General features: G+C 30.4%; 1 protein-coding gene across 2 annotated transcripts; it reads left to right on the forward strand.

Moving 5' to 3' along the window:
• The first annotated feature begins 13,246 nt into the window (after positions 1-13,246).
• Positions 13,247-16,658, forward strand: LOC113858047 (formin-like protein 8). Of its 2 annotated transcripts, XM_027490465.1 has the most exons (3): positions 13,400-14,276; positions 14,451-14,704; positions 14,806-16,658. In XM_027490465.1, the coding sequence occupies exons 1-3, from the start codon at positions 13,542-13,544 to the stop codon at positions 16,016-16,018; spliced, it is 2,202 nt and encodes a 733-aa protein (XP_027346266.1). In that variant the 5' UTR covers positions 13,400-13,541; the 3' UTR covers positions 16,019-16,658. The 2 variants fall into 2 exon arrangements, with proteins under 2 accessions (XP_027346265.1, XP_027346266.1); XM_027490464.1 differs by having other exon boundaries at positions 13,247-14,704.
• Positions 16,659-16,975: the final 317 nt, after the last annotated feature.

Genomic DNA, 16,975 nt, shown 5'->3' on the forward strand with positions numbered 1-16,975 from the left:
AAGCTCTTTTATGAGCTTTAGATTGCCTGAATGGATAATCAAATTCAGTTGAGAAGAAATGTGAAAAGCCAGAAGGAAATAGAATAATGTTGGCTGGAAAAAGGGTATTCATGACTCAGCAATTAATTCGGGGAGGAAATTATTTTTATTTTTATTTTTTGCTTCATTTTTAATTTTAAATATCACCCTTTATTTTATTTCTATTTTAAAAACTAACTTAAATATATATTTATGCCTTATAATATTTTATTTTAATCCTTTTAAATATTTTATATTTTTATTTTTAACTTTTTTTAAGTTAAATACTTTTTAACTCCAGTGATTGTTAAATGATAATTTTGCAAACAGCATATTTAATTATTATTTTTTCTGTAGGATGGACCAAAATCAAAAAGTTAAAAGAAAAAGGTTCTAAAACGCATTAAAGTCTTCAAAAATTATTTAAAATGTGAAAAAAAAATAGCTTTCACGATTTCTTATATAAATATAAAAACTGAAAATAAAATGAAAAATATTAATGTTTTTGTGATTAAAAATAAAAAAAAAGTGCTTTTCAAATTAAATAGACCTTTAGTTTGCAAGATCTTGTCTTGGAAGAGAATAATGAGAATGGCGATGTGTGAAGTGTCCCTCTAATGAAGAGGGTAGGAAAGTGTGGTGGGGACAGAGGGTTTGTGTATTTGTCTAGTTGTCTCTAATGGAAGAGGGTTCCCTCCAATAAATGGTAGGCAATGCTATATTGGTAAACCCTTGCCCATGTGGAACTCGAATATTTGGTCACTGCTGCAGGACCAGGGTGATCCAAAGGGAGTAGGGGACACACCCTCTTGCAGGTTTCCTTCTTTTTAATCCTTTTCCTTTCTCTTCTTTTTTTAACTGTCCAACCCGTTTTGGCATCACTTTGACAAACCATATGCCACATCTACTTCTAAGATTTACTGATACAATGTTTTAAATCAAAACTAAATAAAACATTGGCACATGAAACATTGAAGAGAAGTTACCCAACCAAATGTGGCACTGGCACGCATGGACAGTTGTTGGTGTTTCTACTGGCTTAACTTGTTTTGATTTTCTTTCTCTTCCCTCCTTGCCCTACATTAGATTTTGTGTCTTTTTGGGTCTATTCCGTTTTGTGTAGAACAACCGAAGCAAACTTATTAACAAATAATAGTCAAGATTCCTATAATTACCAATTGCTGTCATGGCTCTATTGCAGCCCGATTATCTATGATTCCCAACACACATCTGCAACATGTGTCAGCAATGTAGCACTAATTCAATCTTAAAATTGATGTAGTTGTGAAAGTTTTGAATATTGGCTTAGCTTGATTACGCCCAACTTTACCATTTTTGACTTATGAATCGAATTGCACTGTCTCCTTTATTTATATAAAAAAAAAATAATAATAAGCTATTCCTTTCAACACGTGAAAATCATCGAAGTGAGTTTTAAGTCTTTTAATAGAGTTTACGCGCACAGTGTTAGTTACACATTATTAGTGAATAATTATATAAGATGTGAAGCTCATTAAATAACATGATAACACCTTGTTAATGCATGAAATGTTAATTCTTGTTAAAATTGAATTAGATAGCCTCTAATTCAAACAGGCAAATAAAAGCAACAAAGTGGAATATATTTTCCAGTGATAAATATAGGTGCAAATAAAAGGATGAACACATGAGGTGATAATGAAATCGATTTCAATACGTGGGTTGGGCCTATGTAAATAGTAATGAAGATTTGTTTTGTCTGATTGGGGCCCATAAAACCCAAATTGCAAGGTATAATAGAAGAAATAGCAAGTAACAATCTTTCTGGTTTGTGCTGGCCATCAATGTTGTATCCACAGGGTGGTCCCATAATCCAGTGCCCTTCAAATTGTCTTGGTGCGAAGTTTAAATTTAATTATGTCACTGATGGTTGGCAAAATCATGATACGTAAAATCTGCTATGTTTTGTTTGATTGCTCTACCATGGTACATATGGGCCATTTAACATTTGTTGTCAATTTGTCATGATTGTAGACGAAAGTTTAGTAATGGATGACATAAACACTCACTTGTCACTTTCGTTTCTTCAACCACTTCTAGTTGCCCTAATATACGGTAAACGCAGATCATCATCCTGTAGTAAACTTTCTGGATATTCACCCATTACTCATGCATATGGCTAATATCCCACGTCTAGTTAAGCGACACGTCATCAAAATTAATATGTAAAAATTGTAGCATATTTTATATCTATATTGACAAGTATCGTGTGTATTGCTTGAAATTTTTTTTATTTATTCAAAGAAATATAAGTAACTTAGTACATAGGGGGGGGAGAGAGAGAGAGAGAGAGAGAGAGAGAGAGAATTATTATTATTATTATTATTTTAAATAGCAACTTACATTTATATTGTTTGGGCATTTTAAGCTCAAGTAAAATTTTAAACAAAAATAGAAGACAGGTAAGAAAAAAAATATTATTATTAAATACAGTGGAATTACATGTATATTAAAGAGGAATAAAGTATAATATGAGATATTTTTATTACTAGTGATAAATATTTTATTTTATTATATAATAATAAATAAAAACATAAGACTATTAAAATTTAATTTAGTGTATTAAAATTCAAAATAAAATTGAGATACACAAAAATTACAATAAAAAACCAATTTAAATTTAAAATAGAAATTATAGAATTAATTAAATTTAAGTAGTAGTATTTGTGAGAAAATAAAATAATAAAATCGAGTTTACAAAAATTATAGTTGCAAAAGATAAGCTCATCAAAAAGTAAGTACTCAAATTTATAATATAAGAGTAGACTTATTTTAAATCATAGATAATTAAGATTTGAGATGAAAAAAGATATAAAGAGAACATTCTAAATCAATTAAAAGCCTATACTTTTAAATATTAATCTAAAAAATTTATATAAAAAGAAATTTTAACTATAAAAAAATTTAAATAATTAATAATTTGATAATATAATATAAGTGCTAAATATTAGCCGTGAAATGTGTTAAAAATAAAAAGGAATTAAGAAAATATTTATTTATATTTAAGAACAAAAACTCAAATTTATGTTAAAATGGACAAATTTTTAAATTCGTAATATAGAATTTTATAAATACTTTTACTACATAAATATACATAAAAGCACAATAATTATGCACTGAAGTTGTATCGTTTATTTTATGAGCAATGCATTACAAGGAATAAAATGATAAAAGGGCCATGGAGAAAGAAATGAAACTGAACAATAAATGTCCCAAACATAAATTCAAAAGGATACAGGAACAAAGAGGAGTAAGGAATGTAGAAGTCTAAATTCAATGCACATAAATCTTTTCAACTTGCCTTCATTATTGAATTTGATTGTTGGTGTGTAATTTGAGATATGAGTATAATTTGTTCTTTTGGGTATTATTCAACAAATGATTTAAATTTAAGAGAATCGTGAATTAAATTGAATTATTTCTTTCAAATTTAAACAAAATTTAGAAAACCTTTTAAGATGAAGATATTAATAAAGAATTTGATTGTAGTATTAATAAATAAAATTAATATTTTAAAGTGTAGTATTCTTTTTAAAAAAAAATATTTTGAATATAGGAAAGTATTTTCTTTTGTGAGAATTTTGAATGAGATATTTCAAGTAACTTATCAAGATTGATATAATCTTGACATGAAAGTGTTGTATAAATAAAAGTAATAAAAATATAGTACAATTCTCAAGTCTCTTGACTTGAGGATTAGAGGTAGCTCTCAAAAAGAAAGAAAACAAATCAACATAAATTTAGTAATCTTATATGTATGATTAGTCTATTATACGGATTTATTGTAATATCAAAAAATATTAATTTATGTTATTAGCTTCTAGTTTAAGTCAGAACATTTTACACTTCTTTTATCAATTTCTAAGTTTCTTTTGCAATAAATCAAGTTTTAAGCTACCAACAAATAAACCACTTTTCTCTCTTCTTAGGGTTTTAATAATCAGTATGGGGGGGGATAAATTGAATTCTTAAGAATGGTTAGAAGAAAATTAAGGAAGGGAAAGTACAAATCCCCTTATTTATAATGTGTATTATTGTGCTTAATGAGAATGTGATAATGATTCTAGACAAATAAATGATAAAATATTCAATAATATCAAATGTAAAAAAAAAAAAAAAAAGAAGATATTGAAATATAAAAAAATTATAAGTTCATGAAACTTTGTAATAAAAATTTAGAATTGTTTAGATGAATAAATAAATTTATCATTTAAGAAAAAAAAATCCTAAGTCAAGTGGAGTTAAAACTTTATAAGTTGTTTATTTTTAAAGTAAAGCGTTTACCATTAATTGTATTGAGAATTTTTATCAATTAGAAGTAATTGCATACTTAAATTTAATGTTTTATTCACTACGATGATTTAATTAAAAATTTTACAATGTATTTAAGGAGGTTTGAGTGAAATCAAGTAAGAAATTAAATATAAATAGATAATTTTTCACTTTCTTGGATGAGTAATATTTATTAATGTGTTTTTGAAAAAAATTTCAAAGTAAAAGATAAGAAAAGTTATGTAATTCAATTAGAAAATTAAAAATTAAGCTACTTGATTAAACTTAAATAAATCATATAGAGAAAATTAATTTAAAATAGTTAAAATAAGTTAATTTTGATTTGTTTAAAAGATATAGTTATATATATATATATTTTACATTTTAACATTTAGGATTTTCTTCAAGAATAGCCCTCATGCTCTTAAGAAAGGAGGAAAAAGCCGCTAGGATTCTCGCCCTAGTCTCCCAAGCCAAATCGACCTAGAGAGAAGACTGAACTGGCAACCGATCTCTGGAGAGGACGTGTTTCTGATTACAACCTTGCTAGATAAAGTCTAGACGGATGAAATGTATGGAAGGCAAGAAAAGATTCAAGGATGGATTTGATGGATAGCAGCACCAAGAAGGTGAAGATAGCAGTGGATGCTTCGTTTGAATCGATAAAAGAAAGTCTGCAAGATAGTCTTGGGCCTAGACATCCCTAAATCTTCTAAACCCTATTCTTATAAGGAGAAAGTAATAGGGGTAAATGACCTAGATCCCAGTTTAAATGATGATGAAATAGTAAAATCAATTTTAGATGACTTTAATATTTTGGATGAAAATGAAGATAATGAACCTGTTCATAATACTATCCAAACTCTGTGTCTTGATCTCAAGATCCCTCTAGAGATTATGAGGGGTGTGTGCCCCTTGGAGGTATACCCTAATAGTGAAACTTCTTAGTAAAACTGTAAGCTTTAACTATCTTAATTAGAAACTAAGTAGCATTTGGGGAAAGAATGAGTCAATAAAAATTTTAGAGTTAAATAATGAGTTCTTCCTAGTGAAATTTGAAAACATGGAGGATTATAAACTGGCCCTCTTTAAAGGGCCATGACTGATTCTGGATCACTATATTTTAGTCCAAAGGTGGCACCCCCATTTTAGGACTAAAAATTATAACCTTAGGTGTATTGTGGCCTAGGTTTGGATTCTTGATTTGCCTTTGGAATTGTATAATAATAAATTCTTATGGCAGGTAGGTTCTTGCCTGGGGTCTATGTTAAAAGTTGATCCTTATACCTCGTTGCTCTCTAGGGAAAATTTTGCTAGGATTTGTATAAAAATAGATCTCAAGAAGAAGTTGATCCTTGCTTTCAAAGCCTTAGGTCAGGAATTTAAGGTGAAGTATGAGGGGCTGCATTTGATTTGTTTTAATTATGATAAATATGGCCATCGCCAGGAGCTATGTGTAGAGTCTGTCAAACCTAGCCAGCTAAATATGGAGCCTAAGTCTAGTACGCCAAATAATGTTAATAGAGAGGAGGGCTACCTCAGCAAAAGTTCTAGTCTGAATAAGAAAATGATGATAGATGACCCTGTAAATGAAGTTAAAAAGGAGGAGGACCATTTTGGTCCATGGATACTAGCTAAAAAGAATTTTAGGAGAAGGGCTAGTTCTTTATCAGTTGCTGGAATCAATTACAAAAATAGAAATGTAAAAGAAGTCATATCTGGATCTCGTTTTGATGTTTTAAGTACCAATTCTAAGGTTATGGATCAGGAAGCAAAAACTAGCAACTATAAATGTTCAAATTCAATCCAGAATAAGTTCTCTTTCACTAAAGATCACTTAGTCTCTAAACAGCAAACCAAGCCTAATACCTCCATCAAACCAAATGATATTGGCAAGAAAGGGGTCAAGACTAAATCGAGTTTTAAAGGTGGAAGTATTAATAAAGGAAAAGATTTGAGCCCCATACCAAACTAGGACATCATCATAAGTAAGGATCCAACAACTCAGGCATACCAACCTAGTAAGGAGGATAAAGAAACTATGTTCTTAATGAACACTTATGGAAAAATAATGGAAAAAAAAAAAAAAGAACCTTAGTCATAGCATTCAAGAGATTATAGGACTTAATCCTGATCTTATTTGGAAAGAACAAGAAATTTTCCATCTTGACCCTACCGATAGACCATGTGATAGGCCTCTTATAATAGACCTTGATATAGTGAAAAAATTAGGAGCATAATATCCCTGACAGCCATATCTCTAAATCTGATAATTTAGGATTATCTCAGCATCCTAAGGATGCCTACAATCATATGGATTGATTTTATGAATTGTCTTTTTTAGAATTGTAGAGGTGATGAGGGAAAGACCTTCCCCAGACTTATTAATAACATTATTAAGATCCATCATTTGGATCTTCTTACCCTTTTTGAACCTCGAATTAACCTTAGCAAGGCTGACTCAATTATTAAAAGATTTAATCTAAATGACTTTGTAAAGGTTAATACAATTGCTTTCTCTGGGGGAATTTGAGTTTGCTAGAATTCTAAGAAAATTAAGGTTGATATTTTAGAAAAGAATAAGTTCTTTATTCACTTAAGGGTTAAGTTTGATCAAAATTATTGAGTCTTGTCATTTGTTTATGTCAACCCTCAAGAAGGACTCAGAGCTCAATGCTAGGAGTCTATCATTAAGTTTAGCTCTATTGTGAACTACCCTTGGTGTTTGGCAGATGATTTTAATTCTGTCCTTCTTGAAAAAGAAAAATTTGGGGCCAAACCTATTAATCTAAATCTTCTTAATCAGTTTGCTGCTTGTCTTAATATCTGTGGGCTCTAAGATTTGGGATTTAAAGGAAATTCCTTCACTTGACACAGGAGTAATATTAAAGAGAAAATTGATAAAGTTGTGGTAAATGACTCTTGGAGGATGTTATTTTCAAATAGCTTTGTCATCCACCTCCCTGTTCTAAAGTTGGATCATATAACTCTTTGGTTAAAAATTAGAGGGAAGGATAAGACTAGGCAGTGTAACAAATCTTTTAGATTTTAGTTCCTTGGTTAACTCATGATGATTTTGAAAATCAAATTAAGAAATCTTGGGTCCTATCTAAAACTTGGAATGATAACATAAATAATTTTAGAAATAATATTTTTTATTGGAACTCAAATGTCTTTGGCAACATTTTTAAAAGGAAAAGAATGTTATTTAATAGGATCAGGGGCATCTCTAGTAAATTAGATGTTCAACACAACCCTTTCCTAGTTAACCTTAGGAAATCCTTGTGGCTGGAATATCAACATATTCTGGATTTTGAAGAAGTCTTAGTTTCAACATTATAAAGCTAGTTGGAATAATCTAGGTAATAGAAATAATTATTTTTCCACAAGGCTGTGATCATTCGTGGACAAGCCAATCACATTGAAGCCCTTAAGAGTGATAAGGGGAGTGGGAATTTGATCCCATTAGGCTAGAAAATATGGTAGTGACTTATAGATAGATAATTTAGTTATAAATTGATGACTTATTTTGTTGTTTAAACTTCTTTTTTGGATCAATTCAAATACCTACAACAATAGTATCATAGATCTTTCTAGCCAAAATCTTTTTGATGATAGAGTTCAAGATCTAAGATATAACAATGTTGTTCTTCTCTATGCTAAAAATGTAGGACTGTTAGATGTAGGTACAACAATGAAACAATCTACAATTGAATATTTGTTCTTTTTAATGTGAGAAGGCCTCGTTGCATTGCTCCAAGAACTTAAATTTTTATATTCCTTAAAAATAAAAAAAATTGCAACATAATATTTAAAGGATGAAAATAGAATGGATGAGAATGATCATCCATAGTAGCCACAATGAAAGCAAGATCTTCCATAACACACATAATGTTTGAGTTAAAGAAGAAAAATAATTGACTTTGTATTGTGAAGAATTATTATTTAATACCTTAGTAAAAAAAAAAGACAAGAGAGCTTAGAATAAAAATCAATCAATTAATCTAATTGAATACCATAAAATTTTTATGACCACCTATTTCTATTGGCTTAATAAACACTTAGTTCTGTTAAACAAAAAACTTTTCAGTTAACAAAATAAAATTTTAGTTAACTAAAATACCTTTTCAAACACACTCATAGTAACCAAAATGAAACTTACCATAAGTAGAAAATGATTATTATGATTCATAAAAATCTACAAAGAGTGATTTATAACTTCAAACAATGCTATTATAACTTGATGTGGTTATTAAGATTGTTATGCATGAGATTAAGAGTTGAGTTAAAAATGCTTTGGTACGTTGTATATTATATATTTTTGAAATATTATTGAGCGAAAATATTTAAGCTTAAAACTTACACATAATACCTTAGATACTTTCATGTTGTACTCCAATTAAAATTGAAATTTTACGTAAAAAAAAAAATCAAAGCTCATAAAACAAGTAATCAATAATAATTTTACTTAAAAATATAAACAAATTTGATCATGGAATTTGACCTATAAGATAAATGAAAAAAAACTAAAATTAAGGCTTCCACCTCTCTGAAATGAAAAAAAAAAGGAATATTTTTACCTAACTCTTAAATGTCAATTTTCATAATAATCTTTATAACTAATAAGATACATTATCATTGTTCAAAGTTAATAAATCATTCATCTGTATTATATATCACCGTAATTATTTTCAACACTTTGGAAGAGAATTTTATTTCAATTTCTATAAAGATGCAATGAAAAACTTTATTATATATATATATATATATATATATATATATATATAACTACAAAAATAAAAAGTGTAAATATAATATAATATGTTATAACAAAAGATAATAGTAAACTTTTTATGTAAAGAACAAATAAAAATATATATTTTTAAAAAAATCAAAATAACATTCAAACATTTATTTATAATTTTTTTTTGTAACATGTGAAAATAAGGCAACAAAAAGGAACATGAAAACTACTGTCTAAGATGCACAACACCCATCTGATCTGCTCTAAATTTGCTAATCTTTATTCAAAAGTTATTGAATTGAGATCATTATTAGAACATACTTATGAAATGTAGGATAAAGATTCATAATTAAATGAATCACTTTCAAGTAGTCTTAAAACTTTCATTAAAAATACCTTACAATTCAACATGTATATTACCAAAAGTTCTGAATCTCCCATAGAACCCAATAACCCAAAAACTATCAATTTTGTTTTATCTTAAATTATTCCTAAACCATACATTTTAATTGCCTAAGACTTTTTGTATTTTCGTTACCTTATAAAAACAAGTCATATACCAGTAAAAGATATTAAGCATAGTCCTAACTAGTATTTTTTTTTATCAAAAAATAAATTATTAATAAAAATATTGTAAATTAATATTAATTGTATATCTATTTCTACACTGGATTATTATTTATACTTAAAAAGAGATTACTAATAAAATTCAATATTTCTCTAAAAAAAATCTAGCGACACACTTTAGTTATTTACTAAAATATATTAAAAATTATCAAAATTCATATATATCTCACTTTTAATTTAATAATTTTTATCATGCATATAATAATTATCTCTCATATTTTTATAAATTTTAACAAATTTTAAGTAAAAATAAATATATTATATCATGTGGGCTTTCTTTACATGGAAAAAAGAAAAATGATCAAAATATAGTATTTTGGAGAAAAATATAAAAAAAATTTTAAAAAATTGCAAATGACAGTTTTTTGGTACTTGAAATTATTTTAATTTTCAAAAATTATTATTGGAAAATTTTAATTTTTTTTTTGTCATACGTGAATTTTAAATTTTAAAAAAATTAATATATTTTTTTAAATCGCTGTGGACAAATTGAGACTTTTCAATTTTTTTTTTGGTATTCTATCTCTGAACCTCCACACTTATAAATTGATGATTTTTTAGTTTTATAATTTTAAATTTTTGTAAAAATATAAAATTTTAGTATAGATTATTTTTAAATATCATGAATAAAAAAAATCCATTTAACGTGTTTGAAATCCTTTTCGAACATAAATTGTAACATATGACATTTTCTTACAGTAGTGCTGTCTTCTAAAATCCTCATTATAGAGTTTGGATCTAAGAAATTTCAACGTGTTTCCTTGACTTGACTGGTCACACTAAATTTGACAAAATATACTAATATTAAGACATTCTTCGACGGAATTAACTATAAAACTTTTGTTCAATAAATTTCAGATTTGAAAAGGTTTGAGAAAAATATGCCATATATTGTTCTCCTACTCTATCCCTACGCGACACATAGGTTGCTTTTTCCGACGTATGACTCGGTATTTGTCAAATTTATGATGCCTTCTATAAAATTCAATTGAACTGCGCGGCGCGTTTCCCAATCAAAGGCATTGGAATGTTAAAATGGAAGGCAGATGGAAGTGTTTCATAGTAAATTGCGTCAGGAAGAAAATAACCAAACAGATAAGAACAGTCAATGCCAATTCTAAAAAATTATCAACATCAATAGAAGAAAATCAACTAAATAAAATCAATAAATGTATAGGCAAAGGTCTCAATTTTTCATTTTATTTAAAGGGGTTTTTTAACTTGTGCAATCTTATACATGATAAATCTTAATAAATACACTATTTAATTAATTTGTATTAATTATTTTATCATAATTTTTCAAAAAAATTATGTTTTATTTTCTATTTATTAATTAAGAGATATATTTATTAGAATTTATCCTATATAAAATGTTACAGGTTAAAAAACACGTTATTTGAATTTCTGAATTCACCGCTTTCAAGTGCACTTAAAAGTTTCAATCAGATATGATTGCTATTATGGAACCTAGCTATGATAAATGCATAGTTCAAAAACTTAACGTGACTTTTTATTAATTGAAGAGTATATTAATATAAAGGCTGAAATAGATGTATATAGGATTAATATGATGACTTTTCCTTTTCAAAATGGTAATACGCGTCAATTTATAATATATTAATTTTCACGTTGTACGTATAGTATTATTCTATTCTTAAATATAATATATTTTCTTTTGGAAATTCACTATAGTTATTTTTATAAGGTTTCTTGTAAGTTATTTTTTGTATTAATTATTGTCTTTTAAAAATATTTTTAGTTAACGTAAAGTAATTAATTTAGTTTTAAAAAAGTAAAACAACAGGTCTTAATAATTTTAAAGACAATTTAAAAAAATATATTTAAATTATTAATAAAATTAATTATTTAAAAAATTTTATGTATTTAAAATAATCTTATACTTGAGACCAGATATAGAGTCAAGTATACTTTAGCCTGTGCAAGGCAACATGAGATGTAACTGAGTCACTGGTCAACCTTGAACAGTTGATTCTTCCTTTTAATTTCCTCTACAAAATAAAATTATAATTTCATTTAAACTATCAACCAAATTAACCCAATTAAAGAAAAAAAATTTCAGGATGTTAAAAAAAAAATGATTCCATGTAGATAATAGTACACACAAGTCTTTTATGTAGCTTCAACAACCCGCTCCAACATTTGTATATAATACCTCATTTCAAATTTGTAATTCACAAACCCATCAACTTTTTTATGATATATGTAGTGGACCCAGTTGGATTTAATTGTAAAATATAATTATTAAAATTAAAATACATAGAAGAATTTTAACATGTAAAAAAAATGTTATATTTTATAAGTACTTGTTTAAAGTTTATTGAAGTAACTCACAGTGTGCATCTCTGTTAAGTAAATGTTTAGGATCACCAAACATTCTCGTGGCATTATCTTTCATTTCAATGACCGAGACAACGCTTTTTCAACGTGGAAGATTAATGGATGAAGTTTTTATACTTTACCCACTGAGGTTTTCTTTTCACACTTATTGGGTAGTCTGAAATTGAAGCTGTCCAACGTTATATAACAACAGGTCTTACTCTCACACGCACACGGGCATCTTGTTTTAGTTTGTATTGATAATTGTACTGTCACTTCCAAAATGTGAATGAATCGTTGGTTTTAATGGAAAAGGTAAGAGAGTAGCTGGTCGGCGTCATACCCTTTTTATTTAATTTCTTAACAATTTTCATTTAGCTTGTTGGAAACAGTCACATAAATTACTTGTTTCATACATAAATAAAAGTCACATTTTAGAAGCTGTTAAAATTTATTATTTGAGTCTCTAGAATAAGAACAGTATAAGACGTGGTGTTTTTCAAGGCCGGCGATTTAGGCAAATGTTGTAGTTATGGATATGTTCGAGTCATCGAAACGAATAAAAAACTATTCTCCATGAATTTTTCCTTATGTATCGAATGGAGAAATTTGATCGACTAGTAATAATGTACTTTAATTTGTTACAACTTCATTCTCAGAAAATTGCAAATAATCAAAAGTAAATAAACAAAATTGTGAGAGATAAATTTGACTTAAGAATGCAAACTAACAAAGTGAAAGTGGCCTTGGAAAGTAATGAAGCATTAGATTACCAAAATGAAAAGGATTGAACTTAATACTCATGACCATCCAAGCAAGGAAAAGAACAGAATCCGAGGGAAACTTTTACCTAAAAGCAAAAAAGAAATGGGGGAAACGGTTCTTTGCTAGGCCAGTGCATTGTCCCAACTAAAAGCCAATTTGGTGAGCCACCTTAGTCAATTCTCAATAATCAATACCCGGTATGGCTCCACCAATACTAGTAAGTCATAACTAATTCCTTGAGCTAAAAAGTTCTATAATGGAATTGGTTCCCATTCTGCCTATTTTATACCTTCATAATCTATAGTTTAATAGGAGTTGTTGGTTTTGAAGTTGCATAAAACAACGAAGTCAGAATTTTGAAGACTATACAACCAGTTCTTGACAAAAAACAAAAAATTAAAATCTATTTGAATAATGATAGCACCACTTCATACGTGTGTCCTCACTTCATGTTTGACAAAGTAAACCTTTCCCTTTCGACCCAGCTGCATTGCATGCCCATTTATGACTCAAACCAACACCAACTCTTGCAATGAAAGTACCAAATCATCCCTCAACTGTATGATCCACTCAATTCCAGGAAGGCCAACAAGAACTAACCGCTTCCACTCTTTTGAAACTTTCAGCAAACAAAACCAATAGGTTAAGACAAAGAAGGACAAAACTTGCAATTATCAATGAGCAGAAAAAGTAGGACAGCGTATTTGTTTTCAGAATCCTCATTTCCCCCTCTACTTTGATGGCTTTGTATATGATGCCTCAATCATGGCTTCTTTTGAGCCTTTTTTTCGTTTCAATACTAACCTGTCATTGCCAGATTAACAATTCTCCTCAGAACATTGAGACTTTTTTTCCAAATGAAACTTCAGCTCCAGGACCAGCAACACAACAACCTAAGCCACCACGACCATCAGAACCAACCCAAAAGCAGGACCAGGGACCAGTGGCTACTCCCAAAAGTACTTCATCAAATGGTAAAATAGCTAAGGCTGTGGCTGCGACTGCAGCAAGCACTATAGTACTTTGTGGTTTGATTTTCTTCTTGATTCAGAGGTGCCTAAGGTCAAGAAGGAGAAAGGAGATTACTAACACTGCTTCTGGTGGGGACGGCCGTGTTGTGCCTCAGGGAAATGTGTTTGAGAGAATTGATGGAAATGTCAAGGGACTAATTGTTGATGAGGATGGTTTGGATGTGATTTATTGGAGAAAACTTGAAGGAAAGAACTCCAACATAGATCTTCATAAAGAGGTCGCCAGTAGTCCCAAAAACAAGGAAAAAGAAGATGATCATCATGATCTTGAAGAAAATCAAGTGAAAAAATCCAAGTCCATCCAAGAAATTCCTTTGCTTCGAGGGAAATCTTCAACTTCCCACTTAAACATACCTCCAGGAGATGATGAACCATACAAAATTACAAGAATTCCCCCTCCACCTTCTGCTTCTACTCTACCTCCTACAATTCCCAGTCTTCCTGCATCAGTTGGGGTTGCTATCAAGGGTGTTCAGAAACCAGACTCTCCAACTGAATCATCCACTCCACCCCCTCCTGCTTCACCATCAACACCACCCTCGACTTCTTTCTCAGCAGTTCCAAAAATGAGTAGCTCTACACCAGCACGTCCACCTCCTCCAATGCCAGAGAGAAAGAGTCCAGCAGCACCACCTGCTCCTCCCCCAATCCCAGCTAGAATGAGTCCAGCACCACCACCTCCTCCACCATCATCAAAATCACGACCTGCTTCCGTTGAAATGCCAGTTATCAAGCAAAGAAACTCTTCAGGGAAAGGCATGCCAGATACCAGCAGTGATCAAGTGAAGCTGAAGCCTTTGCATTGGGACAAGGTGAATACTAATGCTGATCACTCCATGGTTTGGGACAAAGTTGATCGTGGTTCTTTCAGGTAATCCTATGCATTCAATTTTGTAATATATATATGTGTGTGTGTGATCCCTCTAGTTTAGATTTTACTAATCATCACAAATTTTGAACACAATAATTCAGGGTTGATCAAGATCTTATGGAAGCTCTCTTCGGTTATGTCGCCACCAACCGAAGATCTCCCAAAGGAAAGAGTCACTCCACCATTCCAAGGAAGGATGAATCAGCTCCAGCGGCAAAAATTTTCCTCCTTGATCCCAGAAAATCACAGAACATTGCTATTATTTTGAAATCTCTTGCAGTCTCACAGAGCAACATTCTTGATGCCCTCATTGATGGCAAGGGACTCAATGCAGACACACTTGAAAAACTGTCTAGAGTTTCCCCCACAGAAGAAGAGCAATCTCTTATCCTTGAATACAAAGGAGACCCGGAAAGACTTGCAGCAGCTGAATCATTTCTTCATCGCATCCTCAAAGCCGTTCCTTCAGCCTTTAAGCGCTTGAATGCTATGCTATTCAGGTTGAACTATGATTATGAGATTCAAGAAATCAAGGAATCTCTGCAGACAATTGAACTGGGGTGTAAGGAAATGAAAAGCAAGGGACTTTTTGTGAAGCTTCTTGAAGCAGTGCTTAAGGCCGGAAACCGAATGAATGCAGGAACTGCAAGGGGAAATGCTCAAGCTTTCAACTTGGCTTCTCTAAGGAAGCTCTCTGATGTGAAGAGCACCAATGGAAAAACCACATTGCTTCACTTTGTGGTTGAAGAAGTAGTCCGTTCTGAGGGAAAACGCATTGCTCGTAACCACATTGGGAACTTGAGCCGTAGTAGTAGCAGGAGCAGCAATGATAATGAGAACTATGAGAGCAATGCTGCTTCAAATGAGCAGATAGCAAGAGAACATGTAACACTAGGATTGCCAATTGTAGGAGGGATCAGTTCTGAATTCTCCAATGTTAAGAAAGCAGCACAAATAGATTACAGCAATTTGGTTGGTTCAATTTCAGCACTCTCAACCCGGCTAGTTGAAATTCAAGAACTTGTTTCCAAGTGTGGAAGTGGTGAAGCAGGATATTTTGTGAAAGAAATGGGTGATTTTATTGGAAATGCTAGGGAAGAACTGAAATTTGTGAGAGACAAGCAAGCAAGTGTAATGCAGCTTATCAAGAAAACAACACAATATTATCAAGGAGGAGCTTCAAAAGACACTGCAGAAGACAGTCTTCAACTGTTTGTAATAGTGAAGGATTTTCTGGGAATGGTTGATCAAACTTGCATTGAGATTGCCCGTGATATGCAGAAGAGAAAGACTCCCAAGGCAATTTCTGGGTAGTCATCATCAGTGGCACCAGGACAAATTAGTCTTGAGATTTTCAGTAACTCTAAAAGTTGCCCAAGTGATTCAACTTATGCTGTTGGATGAGGGGGCCAAAGTCCCTTAAATAAGAGTTCTGAAAGATTGGAGTTTTGTTGTTACACTGTTCAAATTCTTGAGAGTTTGTGAATGATCTGGAATTCAAAGACTAGCTTTACTGAACATTGGATGTTCAGAAATATTGTGAAAGTAGACTAAGCTTCTAAAATTCAGGGGCTGAAACAATCTTTATGGTGCCATCATTTTTCCAGTATTGAACTTCTAAGTGTACGTGTCAATAGTTCTTGCGAAATTTGTAATTTTTAATTGTCGTGTATATCATTGTGGATTCTTTTAGCATTAACCAGAACTTGCTCGTCTTAGTTTGTATTTCCTAGTCGTAAATACTCTTGTAATTTGTAATTTTGGATAAATGGGATTTTATTTAAAATTTTTCAGATATGATTTCAAAGCAACTGACTTGGCATGGATCACAGGTCACAAGGGAACAAGTCAATGCAAAACAAGAGTTGACTTCATGAGCCAATGGAAATCATGTCATCAATACCGAAAGGTTATTTTTTTATTCGCCAAGATATTGAATCAAATTTGCCACCCACCTCTCACCAAACCAGATTTGTCACCAACCAATCCACGATTCTACATCACATTTCGCATAATTATATGCCCAACATTCATAAAATTTCTCAAGTTTTGCGAGCTATGTATTTTTAAATGGTTTAAATGCTTTTTGGTTTCTATATATCACATTAACTTTTTATTTGATTCTTATATATAAACATTATGCAGATTCGTTCTATACAGAAAATATTTTTTATGTTAGTCCTTATCGTAAAAAGATGTACCATCTACCACACTTTTACGTAATTACTAGTGATATTAAAACCCTAAATTACCATTATTTTTAAGAACAAA

Source organism: Abrus precatorius, unplaced genomic scaffold (genome assembly GCF_003935025.1).
Source record: "Abrus precatorius isolate BTA unplaced genomic scaffold, Abrus_2018 Scaffold2, whole genome shotgun sequence".
NCBI classification, from domain to species: domain Eukaryota; kingdom Viridiplantae; phylum Streptophyta; class Magnoliopsida; order Fabales; family Fabaceae; genus Abrus; species Abrus precatorius.

Excerpts from the sequence above, each read along its gene's own strand:
- LOC113858047 (XM_027490464.1), top strand. The coding sequence starts at position 13,542 with ATGGCTTTGTATATGATGCCTCAATCATGGCTTCTTTTGAGCCTTTTT. Across the intron at positions 14,705-14,805 it reads GTTGATCGTGGTTCTTTCAG|GGTTGATCAAGATCTTATGG; the intron begins GTAATCCTATGC and ends ACAATAATTCAG.